The sequence below is a fragment of the Canis lupus genome, chromosome 12, assembly GCF_003254725.2.
Source record: "Canis lupus dingo isolate Sandy chromosome 12, ASM325472v2, whole genome shotgun sequence".
NCBI lineage: Eukaryota > Metazoa > Chordata > Mammalia > Carnivora > Canidae > Canis > Canis lupus.
In genome coordinates this window covers 40183173-40204414 of record NC_064254.1, presented here as the reverse complement: position 1 = coordinate 40204414, position 21242 = coordinate 40183173, and the positions used below count along the sequence as shown (strand labels likewise).

General features: G+C 33.9%; 1 protein-coding gene across 5 annotated transcripts in view; it reads left to right on the top strand.

Moving 5' to 3' along the window:
- LOC112658599 (pleckstrin homology domain interacting protein) overlaps positions 1-21242 on the top strand; it is a 131716-nt gene that overhangs the window by 6535 nt on the left and 103939 nt on the right. For 4 of the 5 annotated variants that reach the window (XM_049092268.1, XM_025444822.3, XM_025444821.3 and 1 more), the window contains exons 5-6: positions 9563-9713; positions 9800-9898. In XM_049092268.1, coding sequence (XP_048948225.1) covers positions 9563-9713; positions 9800-9898 — 250 coding nt within the window. Of the gene's footprint in view, positions 1-9562; positions 9714-9799; positions 9899-17635; positions 18856-21242 lie in introns of those variants that run through there. The other variant, XM_025444823.3, reaches the window with a different exon arrangement.

Sequence of the window (21242 nt, the reverse complement as noted above, 5' to 3'; positions counted from 1 at the left end):
GGCTAATATATAATAGGAACTGAATGTAAAATTTTAGAAATAAATATAAAATGTGTAAAGATGATCAATTTTTATTTTGTTTGTGAGAAGCCATGTTATAGGTACAATTATGAGTAACTTGTGAAAATTAATAAATTATTTTGGAATGAGTAAATATATGTTACCGAGCATATGGAATATAGAAGATTGTCAGTATTTTACAACAGACTGGAGAAAATGATAGTATTTCTTTTCTCTATAGAATCTGAGAATTCATCAGTGTGCTAAAAAAAACAGTTATGTAGAAGAGAGAAATAGGTGAGAACCTTTGGTCACTACAGAGAAGGGAGTCATCAAGTGTGAAGCAGGTCCACCCTTATTTGCCTTAAACACACAGAAGCAGCCTATTTGAGTTCAGAAATCATAGCTAAGGAAAAGTATGGTTGATTGGATGAGTTGTTTTTGATATTAAGAAAATGTAGTTTAGTAACATGATCTGATGCACCTTCTGCTTAAGTTAAAACTAAATTGTAAAAGGAATGAGATTTATAGTGCAAAGCTTAGGTTATTTGTGGTAGCATGGATAATGGCAGCCTGCTGCCAAAGAAGCAAGTAAAGAATCCATGTATTCTAGACTCCAGATGGCCCATGGTCATGGTGGCATGACCCATTTGGTCTCTATCAGGTAGCGAACAGGCACATAGACTGTCTTGGCAGAGGTTATAGTATAAGTGCGAGAAGTATTTGCCTTGTGTCATTTGATTCTGGTTTAGATTTTGGGTGAGGAAATACTAATTTTAAGCAATTTGGAGATACTTATTTAAAACAACTTCACTGCCATTGTATGTGTGGTGTTAGTTATTTCTAGTGCAGTGTTTGAAACCGAAACATTACTAAAAATGAAACTGGTCGTTCTCTTAAGAGTATTTATATGGGCATTTTAAGAGTAAACAGTTAAAGAATTTTCCATCTTTAAATTGGTAGACAATAATTTTGCCAACAGAATCTCATATTTGATTTTTATATTTTGGTAAACAATGTTTTAAAAAGGATTTCTTATTGCACAAATTTTGTTTAGAAAATATTTGATTTAAAAACAAAACTTCAAAATGTGTTATTTTAAAAAGTTAAGTTTTGTCATTTTATGGTGCTTTAAATTAATTTTTATAGAACATCCTTTGTGGTTTGTGGAGACCTGGTTAAATTCTGGTTAAAGTGGGTGAGTTTTTTTGTTTGTTTTTAGCAAAGTATAGTCAGATTGTGATGAATAAGATTTAGAAGAGCACTATATTCTTTAAAAGACAGATTTGTATTGATAACTGTGTTGATGATAGTAGCTGAATTATCTAAATGAATTCTTAGGTGGTTAACTAAATTGTGAATAGAAGATACAGTCTTTCAAGCATGTTTATTGATAGTTAATTAAGAATAAATAGACCACCAAGATTAATTTTGACACTTAATAAGGTTCTATATTAATTTTATTATACTTCTAATTATAAAGAAATCATAAGCGTGTAAGGGCCCTTCTGAGAATAGTTACCAAGATTAGAGGTTTTTGACTTGAAAAATGGTTATGTAGATCCTATTAAGTTTGTAATTATAAGACCTGTATGACCGTGGGCCGGAACTACGGTTTTGAGAAGGAAATTGTAATGTAATGAAAATAACAGTAACTTTGGAATCAAGAGACCTAGGTTTGATTACGAATTTCTCCTACTCTTAATGTATGACTTCACAGAAACTGTAACCTTTGGACTTCAGTTTCCTTTATCTGTGAAGTGGGGAAAATGCTTAACCTTATTTGCTTATGAAGATAAATTTTAGGAATACTTGGCACAAAGTAAGTATTCTATATATTTTTTTAATGTGGAAAGCTTTTATATTTTTTAAAAAATGCTCAGAATATGTAAACTTGCTTTTAAAGATTGTAGATGTGGGCATCCCTGCGTGGCTCAGCGGTTTAGCGCCTGCCTTTGGCCCAGGGCATGATCCTGGAGTCCCGGGATCGAGTCCGCGTCGGGCTCCCTGCATGGAGCCTGCTTCTCCCTCTGCCTGTGTCTCTGCCTCTCTCTCTATCATAAATAAATAAATATTAAAAAATAAATAAAGATTGTAGATGTAATTTAACATATACTTTGGAATAATGGTAAGAGATTTATAATTACAAGTTTAAAGTTTTGAGATTTTGAGATCTGGTTTTAAAAATAGGCTTAGAGAATTTTTAATAGCAAATAAGATTTTTTAAATTTATGATTTTAAATTATAGAATATATGTTAGAATAATTATAAAAGTAAGAAAATGTATTCAATTAAGCTGACCTTTTAGAACTCAGTTTTTCAGATTGGAAAAAATTTGAGAAACAGATATGAAAAACGGACATTTTTAAAACCAATCAGGTGTTCAGGATATAGTCGTGCTAAATATTTGGTGGATTTTATTTTTATAGGGACTTCCTTAATTATATGCTAAAAGAAGGACTGACATTTCTAGTTAGCACAGGTAATCAAGTAGTTTAATGAATTCTATTGCTCTAACCTCATTTTAGCAATGTCCTTAAAAAGATTTCCAAAATGTTTTTTTTCCTGTGTAGGTCTAGAAAGATTTTCAACATGAAGGAGCAACATGTAGTATGTAATGTGGAGTATAATTAAAGTGACAGCCAACGCTTCTTCACCTACTATGACTACCCCCTAAGGTGGTGACTTGGAAGTCTCCGTCTTGCAGATGAGGACATTGAGACGTAGAGTAAATGTTTTCCCCGAACTCTGAAAGTTTAAACCTAGACTGTTTGACTTTAGAGCTCTCAATCAAACTACTGACCTTTTCTTTAAAAATTGAGTAGTGTTCTTAACGACATTGTGTCTGATGGAATACAGTGGCTTCCAAATTTTTTGTATTTTCTTCCTGCTGATAAAATTTACCTTTTAATGATAATTTCCATTGACAATGGCAGCCTTTTCTTGGCTGGGAAGAGCTGCTATTTATATGAAGTAGCATCACAAGCAGAAGTGGATTGTTTTAGCTAAAGATGCAGGAAAGTAAACGACTCAAAGAGCTCAGGCTTTTCTTGTTCCTTGCTATGGTTCACATTTTCAGAAGAGGATTTTGTTGTTCTAATTGTTATTGATGATTCTAGAAATGTTTTATATCAACCTGAGAAAGGAGTGATACAGGGTTATAATTTGGGCCAAGATGGTAAGGCATGATTGTGTCCTTAACAGAATTCTGTTATCCCCGCACTGGAAACATTGAGAAAACCGAGAATTGTTTAAATCAGAATTGGTAAACTATGGTTGCTGCAGGTCAATCATGTAGGAAACCTATTTTTGTAAGACCATGAAGCTAAAGTAGTACATTTTTAAAGAATTGGTAAAAAAAAATACATACAACAGTTAGTTGCCTCTAAAGCCTAAAATATTTACCGTCCAACCCTTCATAGAAAATGTTTGCTGACCTCTGCTCTAGATAACATATTTACAAAGGGATACCTTTAATTCAGGTTTTAACCATTAATTATGGACAGTTAGCGCAGAGATTATTGTTACTATTTCAAATGATTTTCAAATGAGATTGGAGGTGGGGTTGGGGATATGAATTTAGAAAAGCTCTGACTAACCCTCTAGTGTAGGAGTGAATCTCCAGGGGTCGGCGTCAGAGTTTGTATCCATAAAGCAGGCTCTTATATCTGAGTGTTAGAGAAGATGACATGTTTATGAAAATTTAAAAATGGAGCAGAGATGATAAATACGCATTTTTTTCTTTTCTAAGAATAGTAATCATAAATCTTATGGTATTAATCCTTTGATTATTTAATCTATTTATACTTTGTGACTTTAAAAGTTTAAAATTTTAATCTTAGAAATACTGAGAAAAGTAGGCTTGATCACATTGATTTCCTTTAGCCACAGTGGGAGATAATGTGTAGGGTTGTCACCCTATCATTGTAGTTTTATTTTCTATCCTTAGTTGTTTACCTATAAGTGTCCTTTACCTATTGGAATTTATGCTTTTGTACTCGTTTGCTTAGTAGTGAAAAAGAATTTTAGAATGTTTCTTTTTCTGGCTCAGGTTAATGTCTGTTGAAAACTATTCAAAATGTCTCTTTTTTAGCTTCAATATTGAGATATATATTTGAGGCAGTAGGTGCTATAGGCAGTGTGAATGAGGGCTGGAGTTACACTATCTTGGTTAGACTCTTATTTCTATCATCCACTAAATGTCTATGATCTTGGGAACCTTGTTTTTCTTATTGTACAAAAATTTCTTTATTAATGGAAAAAATAGGTAGAATCTCTTAGGGGTTGTTAAAATAATGAGCTGAACTTTCGTATGTATAACTTAACTACGCTTACCACAAGGCTTAGCATTTAGAGTACAGTCAGTATGTGTTAGCTATGATAGTGTTAATATTTATCACAGTTAACTTTTAACTTGGTCATATTTTTTATGTGTTGAATGTCTTAAAATAAAAGCACTGGTTATGGAAAGTAATCAGTAGTAATTAGAATTAGTGTTTTTTTGTTTTAAGAATAGTGTACAAACAGCTACTGAGAATCCACATATAGACATTTTGGGTAAGGAATTTTGTTAAAATATCACTTCCAATTTCCCTTTTAATTTTAATTTCCTTTTAGTTATTTGCTAGTATATATAAATAAAAGTCCTTTCAAACTAAAAATCTTAAGCTATAAAATTAAAGATACGGTGTTCTTACCACTTTGAAAGTTAAAAATTGTATCTGTATAGCCATAAATGAACCATTTTAATTTTTAAAGTATTTTAATTTCTTTTTTTTTTTTTTAAAGATTTTTATTTATTCATTCATGAGAGAGAGAGAGAGAGAGAGGCAGAGACACAGGCAGAGGGAGAAGCAGCCTCCATGCAGGGAGCCTGACATGGGACTCCATCCTGGGTCTCCAGGATCAGGCCCTGGGCTGAAGGCAGTGCTAAACTGCTGAGCCACTTGGGCTACCTGAAGTATTTTAATTTCTTAAAATCCATTTTATTGATCATAGCGATATGGATTAATAATAATTAAGAATAATGTTTTCAAGAGGTGGCAAAAGAAAGTTTTCATTGGTTTTTAAAAGTGTGTGTGTGTGTGTGGATATATATATATATATATATATATATATATATATATATATGAATGTTGTGTATATGATGCAGCTGGGACCAAAATGAGACATGGTTCTTACTTTCTTCTAGTTAATACTCCCAAATTGAGAAGAAAAGCATTAAATTATTAAACTTCCAAATGTATAATCATAAGCTGGTATAAAATTGGTAAATGTATGATCATAAACTGGAAGAGTCACCGAGAGCATGCACCCAAGATAACATACTTAGACTGGTAAGGTAAAAAGAAATAAAGGAAGTTACATTGAAGGGAAGATCTGAAGCACAAAGAAGAGTAGTTTGGGCAAGAAGATGTAGGGAAATTAGAGTGTGCACCACAGGGGTAAAGCCTGACAGGAGAGTGCAGGTAAAGAACCTGAAGGATGGCTAGTATGTCTAAATGTGGAAAGTAGGGGGTGGAGCGTGTAAGGCTGGAATGTGCCATATGAAGCAAAGGAATATGAGTGGACCATATGTGCCTTTTAGGAATTGTAGACCATGCTAAGGAGTTGGATCGCCAAAGAGCAAGGAAAATCTCTGAAGTGTTTTTAAAGTCAGGGTGATTTGACGAGATAAAGGTTTTAGAAAGAGCATTATGGTTGCAATATAGAGAATAGGTTTGGAATAGAAGGGATTATAGAATAGAATGAGGTAGGAGGCATGAGTGGATATGAGAAAGATGGGAGTTTATTGCAAAGATGATTTGCAATTGGGTCATTATTATGTTGATAGGGGTAGATGAGTTTAATAGGAAGGGAAAATCAGTTGAACTTGGTGACTCCTTGGATGTTGGGAATGAGGTGGAAAGGAGGAATAGGCCCAGTAAAAAAAAGTGACTTCTTTTGGATAATGGATAGATGATGGACAGATGGATGGTGTTGTTTGCCAAGGTAGGAAACATTTCGGGAGGGGGCATGTTAACACTATCATGAGTCCATTTGTGCATTATGTTGAGTTGAGGAGGCTTTGGGACTCCAAAGAGAGATGTCTTAAGGAAGTTTGATATGCAAACATAGGCTATAGACACAAATTTGGGAATCATTGGTATAATAATTGTTCAAGGAGAGAGTATTGAGTGAGATGAAATAGAATGTGGAACTGGGCTCTGGGATCCTGGACCCTGAGAACTTTGCCACTTAATGGCTAGATAGAATCAGAAAAGTCAGTAGTTACTGCATATTGTCATGTGTTCACTTACCGAGGAAATAAACACTTAACTACAAGTACTATGTTAAGCATTGGGTAGATAGGTAAACAAGATATAATCCCATGTCTTCTTTTGTAGGTCAAGGATCAGAAATTAGCAATCTTACTGGAGGGGTTTTAGGAACCTCCAAAACAGGGCAAGACAGTTAGGGCCTGTATATGTGTATTTTTGGGGAAAAGGATCATAGCTATCATTAGATTCCCACTGAGATCTAGATATCAAAATATATTAAGAACAATTAATATGATAAAAGTACTATAGAGCAGTGGTGAGTGAGGTTAAGAATGTTTTGGGAAGGAGTATAATGTGCTATAGAAACACAGAGATAGAATGTCCAAAAAGAAGGGGCAGAGATACTGTAAATAATAGCTCATGGAGAGCAGTGAGACTGAGACATGAAGGAGATAGAGATGGGGAAGTGGATGGGTAAGAAAAGATTTCCAGCAGAGGGATCAGCTTGTATAAAGTCTCAAAAGCCAGAAAGCCTGAGGATTTTAAGAACTGAAAGTATCTCTTCTAACTTTAAAATGAAAGTTGATTTTGAAAAATACACCAAGGAAAGACTAAGTCTGAAAAAGTGGATTCATAATATTTTATGAATTCTTCAGTAAGGATTCCTCAGTAAGGATTTTCAGGTTCACTAGTGGAAATGTATTTTGCAAAGAGACTCTAAAACAGGATAATCACAAAACTAAAGTTAATAAGTAATGAACTTTATGATTAAAGTAAAATTTTTGAAAGGAATTTAGATCAATGTAAAGAAAGCACATCAGAATAATTATATATAACTTAGAGCTGGAAGGGACCCTATAAATATTTAAATTTTATTCTAGAGTAAATTATTTTAGGGAAGATTAGAGAAAAGTATAAATACAATTTTAAAAAATCCTGTTTTTGGTATATTTTCTTCTAAATGGTTTTTTACTTAGCTAAGCATACTGGTATTTAAAGAGTATGTTTTTAGTCAAAATGATATTGAGAAAAGGGAGTCTGTAGCTTAACAAGTTTGGGAATTGCATTAAACAAAAGCAAATAGATTTTTTAAAAAAAAGCAAATAGATTTATCAGGATTTTTCAGTAGCACATAATGTAGTATTTATAATTTGTATTAGAACCTCTGTTCTCAAATATTCATTTCACTAGTACTTACTGACCATCTACTGTATGCCACATTCTGTATTACTTTAAATTATCAGTGTGACACTGTGGCTCCGTGTTGTCTCTATGACAGCAACATATTATGTTAAAAAGTAAGGTTGGTTTCTCCGAATTGGCTCTAGCTTAGAAGGATGAGTATTGGCTAACTTTTTCACAAATGAGGTAAGGGTGAGGGACAGAGGGAGAGGGAGAAGCAGATTCCCCGCTGAGCAGGGAGTCCCATGCTGGGCTCGATCCCAGCACCCTGGGATCATGACCTGAGCTGAAAACAGGCTTAACCGACTGAGCCCCCCAGGCACCCCTCACTAACTTTTTAAAAATTACCTTAAAGTTCTTCTGTTGGTACAGTATAGCAGATACTGCAAGATGGAATGAAATGATTTAATCCTTTACTTCCCTTCCTAAATCAGTCTTACAGGGAATTCATACTAAAATTGCTATTACTATGTGAACTTGAGTAGCAGTTCTCAAACACTTGGCCTTAGAACCCCTTTATATTAATAAAAATCATTGAATTTTCTTTGTTTACATGGATTATAATCTGTTTATCATTTAAAGATTAAAAACAAATTTTAAGGGCAGCCCCAGTGGCACAGCGGTTTAGCGCCGCCTGCAGCCCGGGGTGTGATCCTGGATACCTGGGATCGAGTCCCGCATTGGGCTCCCTGCATGGAGCCTGCTTCTCCCTCTGCCTGTGACTCTGCCTCTCTCTCTCTCTCTATGAATAAATAAATAAATAAAATCTTTTTTAAAAAAGAAACAAATTTTAAAATTTCATTTAAATAATATAAGCTCATTTCATGTTAATATAAGCAACATTTTTTGTAGTAATTATTTTCCAAAACAAATTTATGAAGAAAATCATTGTTTTACATTTTGGGGAATGTTTAATGTCTGGCTAAATAGAGAGATTCTTATTTTTGCTGCCTCATTCAGTCTTTTGTGATATCCCATGTCATGTGGCCCCTGGAAAAATCCACCATACACTCATGAGAGTGAAAAAGCAAAATAACATTTTAGTATTCATGATTTTTACCTCAGAAACCTTCAGGGATTCCCAGAACTCCGTTTGAGAACCGCTAAACTGTTTAGATAGTACCTTGAGAAAATTTTTATGACTTGATAACGTAGCTATAAAGTGATTAAAATAGTGTAACTTTTTCCTCTGATTCTCTTTAGATTCTTTGAAAAGACTTTTAGGATGGATAATAAAAACATTAGAATTTCATAGCTTGGTTTCCAATGCTAGCATAAATTAAGCAGTGTTTTAAGTTGTTCCAAAAGTGCCCAAACTTTTTGTAGTAGGTAGATTTATTTTATAGTTGAAACATTTTTTTTAAAAAGATTTTATTTATTTATTCATGAGACACAGAGAGATAGAGAGAGAGGCAGAGACACAGGCAGAGGGAGAAGCAGGCTCCATGCAAGGAGCCTGATGTGGAACTTGATCCTGGGTCTCCAGGATCAGGCCCTGGGTTGAAGGCGGCGCTAAACCGTTGAGCCACCCGGGTTGCCAGTTGAGACTTATTTAAATGAATAGTTGGAATTTGGTCTTCTTACAAAGGTTTGTTGTGAATAAATTACAGAATTCTTCATAGAGGCTTATATAAGTGTTTTTAAATTTTGTGATGAGGACATGGGCTATTAAGGTTTTTTTATCCTTAATTATTCTGGAGATAATTCTTTTATAATGTAAAGGATCCAAAACATTCATTGTATTTTATTGTTGGATGACTTTTTTGCTTAAAGTTTTTCAAAATTAAACTGTTGAACTACAACATCATCATTTTAGGTTATAATGCTATATATTTTTTTCTTCATTATTTGAATTGACTAGAATTTGCTAATTTATTGCTTGGATATATTTACTTATGTTAATTCTTCAGCAGTTTTTCTCCTAAATGAATTCAGTGGTGGTTGGGATAACGATTTTATTAAGTCCAGTGGTTGCACAGAATAAGCATGAACTTTTTACCCTAAGTAAAATGAAATGTTGACTAGCCAGAATAAATTACTGTTTTTTAAAGTATATCTTATTTACGATAAAGAAACTATGTCATCTTATTTAGCAGTATTTTATGTTTTTTACATAATAGGTGAAGTATTACAGACATTTAGCACCTGATCACTTGCTGCAAATATGTCATCGGCTAGGACCTCTTCTTGAACAAGAAATTCCACAAAGTGTTCCTGGAGTACAAACTTTATTAGGAGCTGGAAGACAGTCCTTGCTACGCACAAATAAAAGTATGAAAAATTTCTAACAGGATTTAGACATTCTTTTTTGTGTGTATGTCCTATCTTTGGATCCTTAAAAATATGTGTTTTAATAGGTTGCAAGCATGTTGTGTGGAAAGGATCTGCTCTGGCTGCATTGCATTGTGGAAGACCACCCGAGTCACCAATTAACTATGGTAGCCCACCCAGCATTGGTGAGTTGTTTGAGTTCATTACCAAGTTGATATTCTCTTGGTAAAGAGCTTTCAAAAATAAAAATATTTAGCTACTTCAAGAGAATTTCATATTATGTGCATTAGCATTCAAAGAGGAAAAAGATACCAGATTTTTTACTGTGTCAGTAATGTTAATAGTGAAGAAGTCATGTGTAATTATGGATTGTTCATATTGTACCTTATGTAGGCTAACTAGCCTGTCGATGGTTTATCTTTACAAAAAATGTTTCTTAAAATGTATGAGATTGATTTGTGTATGACTATCGTAGTACAAATTAGTTAAAATGGTGGAAAACAAAAATAGTTTGGTTATTTTTTTTATAAAGCATAGTGCATTTTTCTTTTCCCTTTACAATTTCGAAGGAAAACTGATATAGCTAGGTTTCCTCTTGAAATACCTCCTAGATTCATTCCTTTATCTCTTCTATCTTTTCTATTACTAGGCCCTTGTCTTACCTGGATCACTGTATGTAGTAGCGTCTTCCAAACTAATCTTAGGCTTTCAGTGTCTTCTCCCTCTTTCCCTTCCAGGTCATACTTGGAGCACTGTAATATGAATCTTATTTAGTTCTACCCTGCTATGTTGTTCTGTTCAAGGTAGTAAAAGAGGATAAGATATTTTAATGTTGTCATACTTCCTCTAGCACCAGTCTAAATTTAATTTTCAGTGACTTTCATGTTTTAGTTATAGTCTCTTCTTCCACCCCCCACTTTTACCTTTTCAGGAGTGGTATTCTCCTTCTTCCACCTATCCAAATCCTATTTCTTCCTTTTCTGGATAAGTTTACTGATCAACATTACAATTTTGCCTTTTGCTTAATGTTTATATAGTATACCTTTTCTCGTTGTTTTACTTTTTAACCTTTTTTTGTTCTTTTATTTTCCATATCTTAAAAATAGTGTAGAAGTGGCTTTTTAAAAATACAGTATGGCAATATTTATGTTTTATGTAGAGCATTTTGTCTTATATATGTAATAATTGATATATGTGGGTTTATATCTCTAACTAGTTGCTTGGAAGGTGATCTCTCTTGCTGGTTTTCTGCAGTTTGTCTATGATATGTCTTGGTGTCAGTAGGGTTTTTGAAAATTTATCTTGTTAGAGATCCATTGGGTTTCTTGAATCTGTAATTGTCTTTTACTGGCATTGGAAAATTCTCAGCCTTTGTCTTAGACAATACCATCTTTGCTCTGTTCTCTTCCCTTTGGGACTCCAGTTGAATAGAGCCAGACTTTTTTTTACTTTATCTTCTTTATCACCTTCTCTTTTATGATTTGCATCTTTTTGTCTCTGTGATGTATTCTGATTTGTTTTCTCTGTCCTACTTTTCAAAGGTATCCTATTTGTATGATGGGAATCGTGGATGATTTTGTTTTCAGCCTAAGTGTCTTTGTTATATAATAATATCTATATGTAATCTGTATATAAAGAACAACTTTTAAAACAGGAAAGAATTTGAGACACTAGAGTATATTTTGTATTTGCACTTAGAAAATTATACTGGAGGCAGAATAGTTTTCTTTCAAGAAGAGGAAAGTAAAATACTATAGGAGCTTCCCCTATAGGGAGAAGTTCATCCTCTCTTGAAAAACTGCAGATCTATCTAGTAAGGGGAATGTGTTATGTTATTCTTTGAACACATTGTCCGATAGCCCTTTGGTGTAGTCAATGAAAGTTCAAGAATGATTGACAGTAACTTTCCTCTTAACATTTGCTATATGAGTAATTACGTGTGCCAGGCAGTACTCCAGCATTTTCCATTTATTTTCTCCTTTAAAACCTTAAATAGTCTATAAGAGGAACTGTTCTTATAGAGAAGGAAATTGAGGCATGGAAAGGTTCCACAGCTTAACCAGGTTAGTGCGTCATGAAACCAGACTGACTCCCGTTTTGCTATGCCTTATTTTCAATAAGCTAAGCTTTGAAGTAGTGGCATTTGGCTACTCAAGAAGATTGGTATTAAGTCATAATGGTCAGATCAGTAAATATTGTTGATAGGGAACGTGGCAAAAATATCTTGAGTTTTATGTCACAGCAGAAATGCAACTGGTATAGTCAGGTAACAATTAACAAGTAGGTAATATTTTACCTTTTTGAAAGACTTAATTTACTTCTAGGGTTTAAGATAATTTTTTTCATTCATTTTTCAGGAATATATTAGTTCGTTGATCTAAAAGAATAATTATTAGAATGCCAATTTTACCTCCTTTTTTTGTATTTGCGTATATTTTTTTAAGTCACTAAAGAAAAGCTGGAGTAATCAAGTGACTCTAGTTATTATAGTTTAGTGTCACATCTTAACAGTTCTCTCTTGGTGACAGTCTTGTTTTGCCATTGCTACAAAATTGGGAATAGGATGGTAATAGAAGAAAAGTTCATCAGACTTTTTGCCTCCATGGTGATACATTGTATCATTTCAAGCTACCACAGAGTATGGGTTAGATTTTTTTTTTTAATGTGAACATTTGTAGTACTGACTTAATTTTTTTTATTGATTCCTCTTTGCCATTTTCTCTCTTGCTACCTTTAAAGATTTGCTCTTTCCTTGGTCAGTATAGTACTACCAAGTATCAACGGACATAAGAAAAAAACCCTTCTTAACATTTTAGTTTTTCATAAACTGTAGATTTAAATGTTTATACTGTAGATTCAGATATTTAAATTTTGACACATTTGAGGTACAACTTGTTTAAATAAACTTTTAATTTAGGAATAAGAAATTATTTACTGAAAAGTTGCACAATTCACTTCTCCTTTATACCCTCCATGCAGTTTTTCCTAATGTTAAAATTTTACATTATCTGGTACATTTCTTAAAACTACAAAACCCACACTGGCACATTATTAACTAAACACCAGGTCTTATTCCTATCTCACCAAATTTTCCCACTAATTACTTTTTCTTGTCCAGGATCTGATCCACATTACCATACTGCATTTAAGGTTTGTTTATTTTATTTTATTATTTTAGAAATATATTTTATTTATTTATTCATGAGAGAGAGAGGGAGGAAGAGGCAGAGACACAGGCAGCGGGAGAAGCAGGCTCCATGCTGGAAGCTCAATGCTGGACTGGATCCTGGACCTTGGGTCACGCCCTGAGGCACCCAGGCATCCCCTGGTTTGTTTACTTTTTAAATTGAACTTCCTGCTTTCAACTCAGGATCATTTAAGATGAGTGTGGTGATAAATTAGATTTTCCTTTCTTAGATTTTTTTCAGACTATCTGCAAACTGTTGTACCCCTCAATTTGAATACCTCACATTTGTCTGAAACTTTAAAATGTGTAAAATAGAACTTCTGACCTTCTGAAATTTGTTATTCCAAGCCTGGGAGTTAGACTTCTTAATTTATTTCTTAAATTCATTTAGTAAATAAGGCATATGTATTCTATTCTAGTCTCTTGAATCTGGTTTTCATTGCCACTGTAACAACCACATTTTAGGTTTTGTACTTCTTGCCTGGAGCTCTAATATCATTTATTCACTTACTAAGTAATTAAGTGAATCTCTCTGCATTCTATCTGGCACTGGGCTAGGATCAAGTTGCAGGAAAAATAAGAACATGACCTCTGCTCTCTTAGAATTTATAGACTACCTAATCCCTTGCCTCTAGTTTTTTTTTTTAAATTTTTAAAAAAATTTTTATTTATTTTTGATAGTCACAGAGAGAGAGAGAGGCAGAGACATAGGCAGTGGGAGAAGCAGGCTCCATGCACCGGGAGCCCGATGTGGGATTTGATCCCGGGTCTCCAGGATCGCGCCCTGGGCCAAAGGCAGGCGCCAAACCGCTGCGCCACCCAGGGATCCCGCTTGCCTCTAGTCTTATTCCTGTACCCTAGGATTGAGCTCTAAATCAGGATTTGTAACTTTGGCACTATTTACATTTTGGGCCAGATAATTCTTTGTTGTAGGCTATCATCTTGTGCCTTATAGGGTGTTTTATCTGCCTCCCTGCATGTACTCAGTAAATGCTAGTACTCCTCACCCCCTGTCCCCTGCAGTTGTGACAACCAAAAAATGTCTCCAGACATTCCCAAATGTCCCTGGGGCACAACTGCCTGCCTCCAGTTGAGAACTCTAAAGTTCTAAATGCATATGTGGTCATGTCACGTCTCTTTTCCTTCACTAACTTTGAATAGTCTTAACCATATAATGTGGCTTACAAAGTTGACCTTTTCCCCCTTTCCTACCTTTTCCTCCTCACCTGTACCTGTGCTCTAGTTTTGTATAACTCTTTGGCAGTTTCTATCTAATAGCCAGCTGAACTCTTTGCGCACATGTTTTATTTCTCTCTGCAATTTTTTTTCCATCGGTTCTATGAATACTAATACTTCAAAATTTCAATGTCTGCTTATACTTCTCTCTTCTATAGCTTTTGTCACATAGTTGTGTCTATTTATTTCCTTTTCCTTTTCTACTATACTGTTAGGGCCTGGATGATAGAGATTATGTTTCATTGCTCTTTATAGACTCAACTCCTCAGCATTAGTAAATATTAAATGAAGAGATTGTTGGTAATTGATGAACTGGAGTGGGACAAGAAAAGTTCAGAAATGGGTAGGCAGTAAAAAAATGGAATAGATGGTTGGAAGAAGAGAGACACTTGGTCCAAGGATGGCTTTGAATTAAGGAAAAAACCCAGAAACTTGTTTTGTGTTGTTTTTTTATTTTAAGATTTTATTTATTTATGAGAGAGAGCACTAGCAAGGGGAGGGGCAGAGGCAGAGGGAGAGGAAGAAACAGATTCTGCTGAAGGGCTCAGTCCCAGGATTTCCATCCAGATCACGACCTGAACCAGAGGCAGACATTGAACTGAGTGAGCCACCCAGGTATCCCCTCAGAAACTGGATTTTAAGAAATTAAAGTTTATTAATGAATTGGCTTATCAGTTTATTACACTCAGGATGTTAAAACCTGTACCTGTGTGATTTAAGGACCAAGTCTTGGGATCCCTGGGTGGCACAGCGGTTTGGCGCCTGCCTTTGGCCCAGGGCGCGATTCTGGAGACCCAGGATCGAATCCCACATCAGGCTCCCGGTGCATGGAGCCTGCTTCTCCCTCTGCCTATGTCTCTGCCTCTCTCTCTCTCTGTGATTATCATAAATAAATAAAAATTAAAAAAAAAAAAAAAAAAGGACCAAGTCTTGACCTTAATCTCAGTGCATCCTTACCCTGTTTTATTTGTTGTCTGCTTTTAAATCCTGTTTCGTCTCTCCTAGTCCTTGATGTAAATTGTGAGAATTGAACTGGAATTCAATCTCAGGGCAAGAGAACCAAAGTGATCAGCTGCTTTCCAGTCCTCCAGAATCTCTTTGGTGGGGGGGGAAGGCGAGAATCCTACCAATCTGTTATCTAGCTTCTAACTAATTTTCTGTGGAAGAGATATGTAAATGTGTATTAAACATAACAGCATTTACTTTCAAAAAAATTAATCTCAGGTAGTGTCTTTTCTCCAATCTCTTTACCCATTTTATACTTGTTTTCAGATACAATTTACTCTGTGTTTGCCTACAATAAACAACCTTAGTTCAATAATAAATGACATGGGTGGAGGAAGACTAAAAGAAGAGACTTAGGTACACTAAAGCTGGTTTTAAAGTTAAATTTGGAGATTTAATGGATCTTTATCTTGTGGAAAAGGTTTTAGTATATATTAAATTAAAGCAATCTTTTGCTAATTGCCTGTTCGTGTTTTTCTTACATTTACCATATTAGCAAAGTAAACTTTTTATCTCTAGGTTTTCCAGATCTCATCTTATTTGTTATTTTGTATATGTAGTTCATATCTTTGTTTTACTTGTTGCTTCTTTCATTTTACTTGTTTCTATGGCAAGGTTGCTGTTTTGGTGGGTGGAGATAACAAGTACTGAGGAACCTGATTCTTAAAGATGTGTGAGTGTTAAGGAAACAGTTTTGCCTTGAAAAATAGCTTTCCTACACAAGAATCCAGTTCACACTGAGAAGCTTATGCATGCAGAGAAGTCTTAGATCTCATCTACATTTATAGTTTTCTCTGAGAAAACTAGTTTGAACAATGACAGCAAAGTTTCATGTAAAATTAGATTATAAATCTTAGTCTGCTTTAGTTTAGATGTGTGGCCTTTAGGCAAATTATTTAATTTTTTAGCCTCTCAACTTCCTCACTTGTAAAATAGGGATAATACCTACCATACTTGGTAATTTGGAAACTTAATAGCAAAGTAAGGCACAAAATAGACTTTAACAATAAATGTTACTTTCTGTCCTTTCTTCCTATAATTTTCATTTAATTATTTTGCTCATAAATCTTGAGTACATTTTTTGGAGAAAAAGTTCTTACCCTTTTTTATTTTCACTGTTATGTTTTGACATATTTCCAATATTTGACTTATTCTGCAGTTGGTTCTTAACATATTTGGCACTGGGCTAAGGTCTGGAAGTTACAGGGTTAATTTTTTTCCTCATATGAGTATACTTCTTACATAACTATTAGAAATACTGTATATTATTATAAATCTCTAAGATTTAACATTTGACACCTAATTCAGTGAATTAAAAGATTATAATAATCTGTGGTTTCTTTTCTGTTCATTTATCCTTTGCCTTATATTCTGTTAAGTCTTGTGCCATTTTGCCCTCAACTCAGTCCACGCTTTATCTTTAGTTAGGCATCTGTTTATCACTTACTTAAATTCATTTGTTTTGATCTGTTATTCTCTCAGTGACCATTTTTTTCTTTCAGAACTCATTTTCTTCTACCATTTACTTCTGTTTTTCTAGTCTTAATAGTTTTCTAATTTGTGTTCAATCATTTCTGACTTAGCTGTATTTTGGGTTTTTATTTTTTGGTCTTGGCATCTACATTTTAATCTGTCCTCTGAATGATATTTATTTACCTTTGTTTTTTTCTATTATACTGTTATGACCTGGAGGATAGAGATAATGTTTTGTTGCTCTTTATGGACCCAACTCCTCAGCATTTGTAAATATTAAATGAAGAGGTAGTTAGGTAATTGATGTAATTAATGAAGGGGATGCGTGAGAAAAGTTAAGAATGATGTTCATATTTCCATTTGGCAGAGGCTTTGTTTTTTTAATTCTCTCTTCCCTACTCTTCTCCCATCTCCAGCTTCCCTACTTCCTTCTTTTTTGCCTTCTAAGAACAGGTAGCTAGCTATGAGAGGCTCCTAGGACTCACTGCATTTTTGTTTTAAGGGAAATAAAGTTAATGTTCATTGTGTCAAAGTGCCAAATTTATAAAATAGACATTATTGTTTATATTTTTCCTTTGCTTAAATTTCTTTTCAAATTTATGATTGACCAAAAAAGGGGGAACACTTTGAAGAATGACATTTACGTAGGTGAGTTCAAATTGTTGCTCTTATAGCTGTGATTTATTTATCTATTTATTTATTATTTATTTATAAATAATGAGAGGAAGTTCTGTGTAAGGTCATCGTTGTGATGAGAGGTATCATCTGTGCCCCTTGTCCTCCCGTTGTAATGTGTCTGGCAAGCAGTTGCAGTAGTAATTAGCAAGCACTAGCCATCCATTACCCCTTTTAGTTTGTGTTCCCTATTTTTCCTAATTACTTATTGGATTTGCTGTTGAATTTCATATATATATAAGTGAAGCAAATTATCTGATTTTCTTCATAAAGTCTCTGACTTTTTATTTTTAATTTCTTCAGGGAACATTTGAAATTAAGGATTGAACATCTTCCTAGACATCTTGAAACTGGGAAGTCCATGATCAGGCTGAGTAGATGTTTATATAAACAGAGCAGTAATTTATTCAGCTCCTTAAGGAAGACACAAGGGGAAAAATGATTTTCCATAAAATCTTTAAAAATAAAAGAAAAACTGTTCAGTAAGATTTACTTTTATAACATGAAGATTTGATTGTTTAAGGTCAGTATAAATGTTAGTATATAATACCTTCAAGTTTACAAATATTTGTCTTGTTTGCTTTTCATAGCAACACTGCAAGATACTCTCATTATATTGAAGAAACTGAACCTTAAGAGATAGTGGACCAACTCAGTTATACCCTTGGTTATTTTGTTTCTGATCTTAGATGCAATTAACTTTATGTCATGTTTATTTAGCACCTTCTTGCCTTCTCTGTGAAATTCTTTATGCATTAGCCTTGTACTACCCATGTCCATTTATTGATTTAGGTATAGGAACCTTGGAATTGTGCTTCAGAATGTGAATTTTAGAAAGAGTAAAATGTGGTGTGTTCTTTAAAGTTTATCTCTTACCAGATAAATGCTTAGTTTGAGAGAAAATCATTCAGTTTTTGAGAAAGACTTTAGAATCTTGTTGGCAAACTAATTATTTTTTTTTATAATGAAATTTTGTTTTTTGAACCCTTTGATTTCTTTTGCAAAATCGGCTTTTGCTTTTAGTTATATCCCTTCTGAACTCTTCTCATTGTGGTCAAGAGATAAAACTGCAGTTGGTTATCCTAAAGCAAATCTTACATTATTCGCATTTCTTTTTCCTTAAAAACCTTCAGCTTACTGTTTTTGGGAAATAGTCCAGAATGCCTGACCATAGCTTAGAAAGTACTCTGCAGTCTGCCCCCCTACCATCCCATCCCTTCTCTTGACACTTGCTCCTCTGTGTGCTAGCCATATTTGACTTCCTTACGTAGCTTGAATACTATGTTCTTTCCAGCCTGAGACCATTGCACATGCTCTTGCCTCAGCGTACAATGTGCTCCCTTCCTAACAGCATTCTTTGGCTGTTCCATATTCAGGTCTTAGTTTAAATGTCCGTTTTTCAGAAAAGCCTGACTCACTGATATCCAATCCCTCCTTCCCCTACCATATATTTAGGATCCTCTGCTGTATATTTCAAGATTTTTCTGAACACTTTTTTTGCTGACACTTCTTGTTGTAAGTCCTTGTTTCATGTCTGTCTTCCCTGAGACTGCAGTCTCCATGAGGGTAAGTACTGGTACTGTGTCTTTTCTTTTTCTTTGTTAGATCCCTTAGTTCATACTTGGCCCTTGTAGGTGCTGTATAAATGCTTGTTGATTTAAAATTGAATGATTAAAATGTTTGGCATAAAACCATATAACTTTTAAAGAATGAATTTTTATTAAGATTAGTATAAAAACTTAAAAATATTTAGAACTGATAATGTTAACCATTTTATTATTTTCTGATTGAAGTAGTATTAGACTAGTTTCCGAAAAGAAAAGAGGAGGAAGAATAATACAAATCAAGTAATTTTACAATTCTAGTAAATTATCTTAGTAATTGTAATGTCTGTGTTTTGGGAGTTCTTTTGCTTGTGCTTGTTACGTACTTGGTTCATGAGATTTTTTTTGCTTTAACTCTTGGAATTATCTCTTTACTTACTGTATTTTATTTCAGTATTTGCATTCTCCTTTTTAGATCTTATTTATCTTTGTGATATCCCCTAAATCTCAAAAATATGATGTGTTTCATAACAGAAGGTACAGCTAAACACCAAATTGAGTATGTAGAGATTTGGAGGGTAGCTACTGTGCATTATAATTATTTTAGTTACAGTACTAAAATAAAGAGAAACTCTCCTGGTGCTGTGTTGCCCAGGTGATTATTTTTCTTTTCTGTTCTCTCTTGCCTTCCCCCTTTTTTGTGGACAAAAGGTTGTTTATAGGATTATCCTTGTAATGTTGCAACCCCCTTCTACTTTAACTAAAGTTGGGAATTTTGTTTGTTATAATAGTGGTGATTTATTTGTCCTGTTCTTGTGTTCTTGGTTGCTGGTTACTGGTGCAGGATGACATAAGGACCAGATGATAGTATAGAAATAAGCCAGTCTGTGTTGAATTATTTCCCAGATGAGATAATCTGACCCTCAAATTATGAATATTTAGTGGTTAATCCCTACTAATGTCTGTGTTAGTAACCCCAGTAGAATTATTGCCGCAGGCTTTTCAGTTGTGGCTCTACATGAGTTAAATGTTTAAAAAATTCCTTCTTATATGAATTCTTCCCAAATAATTGAACCTACATGATCTTTGATATATTTCTTTTTTACCTTAAAAATTTAATGGGATAGATTTTAGAAGCAAAACTTATAAACAAAATTGATGGCTCTTTTTATTATTTTATGGCTTTTGAATCAAACCAGATGTGAATTCTTTATAGCTTATCATTCGGTCCATTGTAAAATTGGCAGTGGTTATTGTCTGTTTTATGGTATACAATTCTGATACTTCAATATGCTTTGTTTTGAGAGTTTCTTTTTTTTATGATTAAATAAATTTAAATTTCCTTACATCTTTATCTTTGGGCCTATTTTTCTCAGTCTTTGAATTTAAATTAATCTCTTTAGACAGTTTAGATTTTTCATATTGCTCTCTTGAGTTCCTTCAGGTAGACTGAGCTATACTTTCTTCAATTGAAAAATTAACCAGAATAAACATATGCTCAATAGAGAAAACTTGGAAAACAGAGAATGGCTCAAAAATCAGTCTGTCTCTGGTTATCTACTATTAATAGTTTGGCATATTTTCTTCTAGTTTTTTTTTTTTTTTTTTTTTTTTTTTTTAGTATCTGTTTACTTAGTAAGAGTGTGCTCTTTGGGGTCAGACTGCCTGAATTCAAACCTGGGCTTCACCTCTGTCTTTCAGTTTCCTTACTCGTAAGGAATATCCCCTTATTGGGATAGTAGTACCTACCTTAAAGGATGGGTGAAATTAAATGAGAATTTATGTAAAGTGCCTGGTGTGTACTAAAGCCCTCAGTAATATTAGCCATTATTTTCCAAATCAGCTACACATCATAATAGTGTTCAATAGCCATTTTTTTCCCACACTAGGTATTATGTTATATTTTGACATTTACCCACATTGTTATTTGAAGCAGGTAAAACTTTTTCTATTGTTAGATTCTTGAAGTCCTTCTGGTAAGACCCTCTCTAGCTATATGTCCTGGTTTCTCTTTTCTCTTCATAGCTATTTTCTCCAGATACTTGATTCCTGGCTTTAGCATAACTTCTCTTTTTGAGATGTATATGACTATTTTTTGTGACCTCTTAATCATAGACTCCTTTTCATTAGAACATTTTTGTGGTTCTTTAAAATGAATAAAGTTTTATGTATCAAATACCTTAGACCACACAATACATTTGTCTAATGGAAATTTTGAGATCACCAACACCACAAATAGGCAATTTTTTGGACTTGTGATGAATTTGGAAGGCAATTTGCCTTCTGAGTGCCTGGTCATGGATCAGGCATTATTTTATTGAGAAAACTAATTATTGTCTAGCAATAAAGCAGTTTGGAATTTGTTTTCATGTGGTCTTGCTTCCCTGTTTATTACCAGTTTTGTAGTTC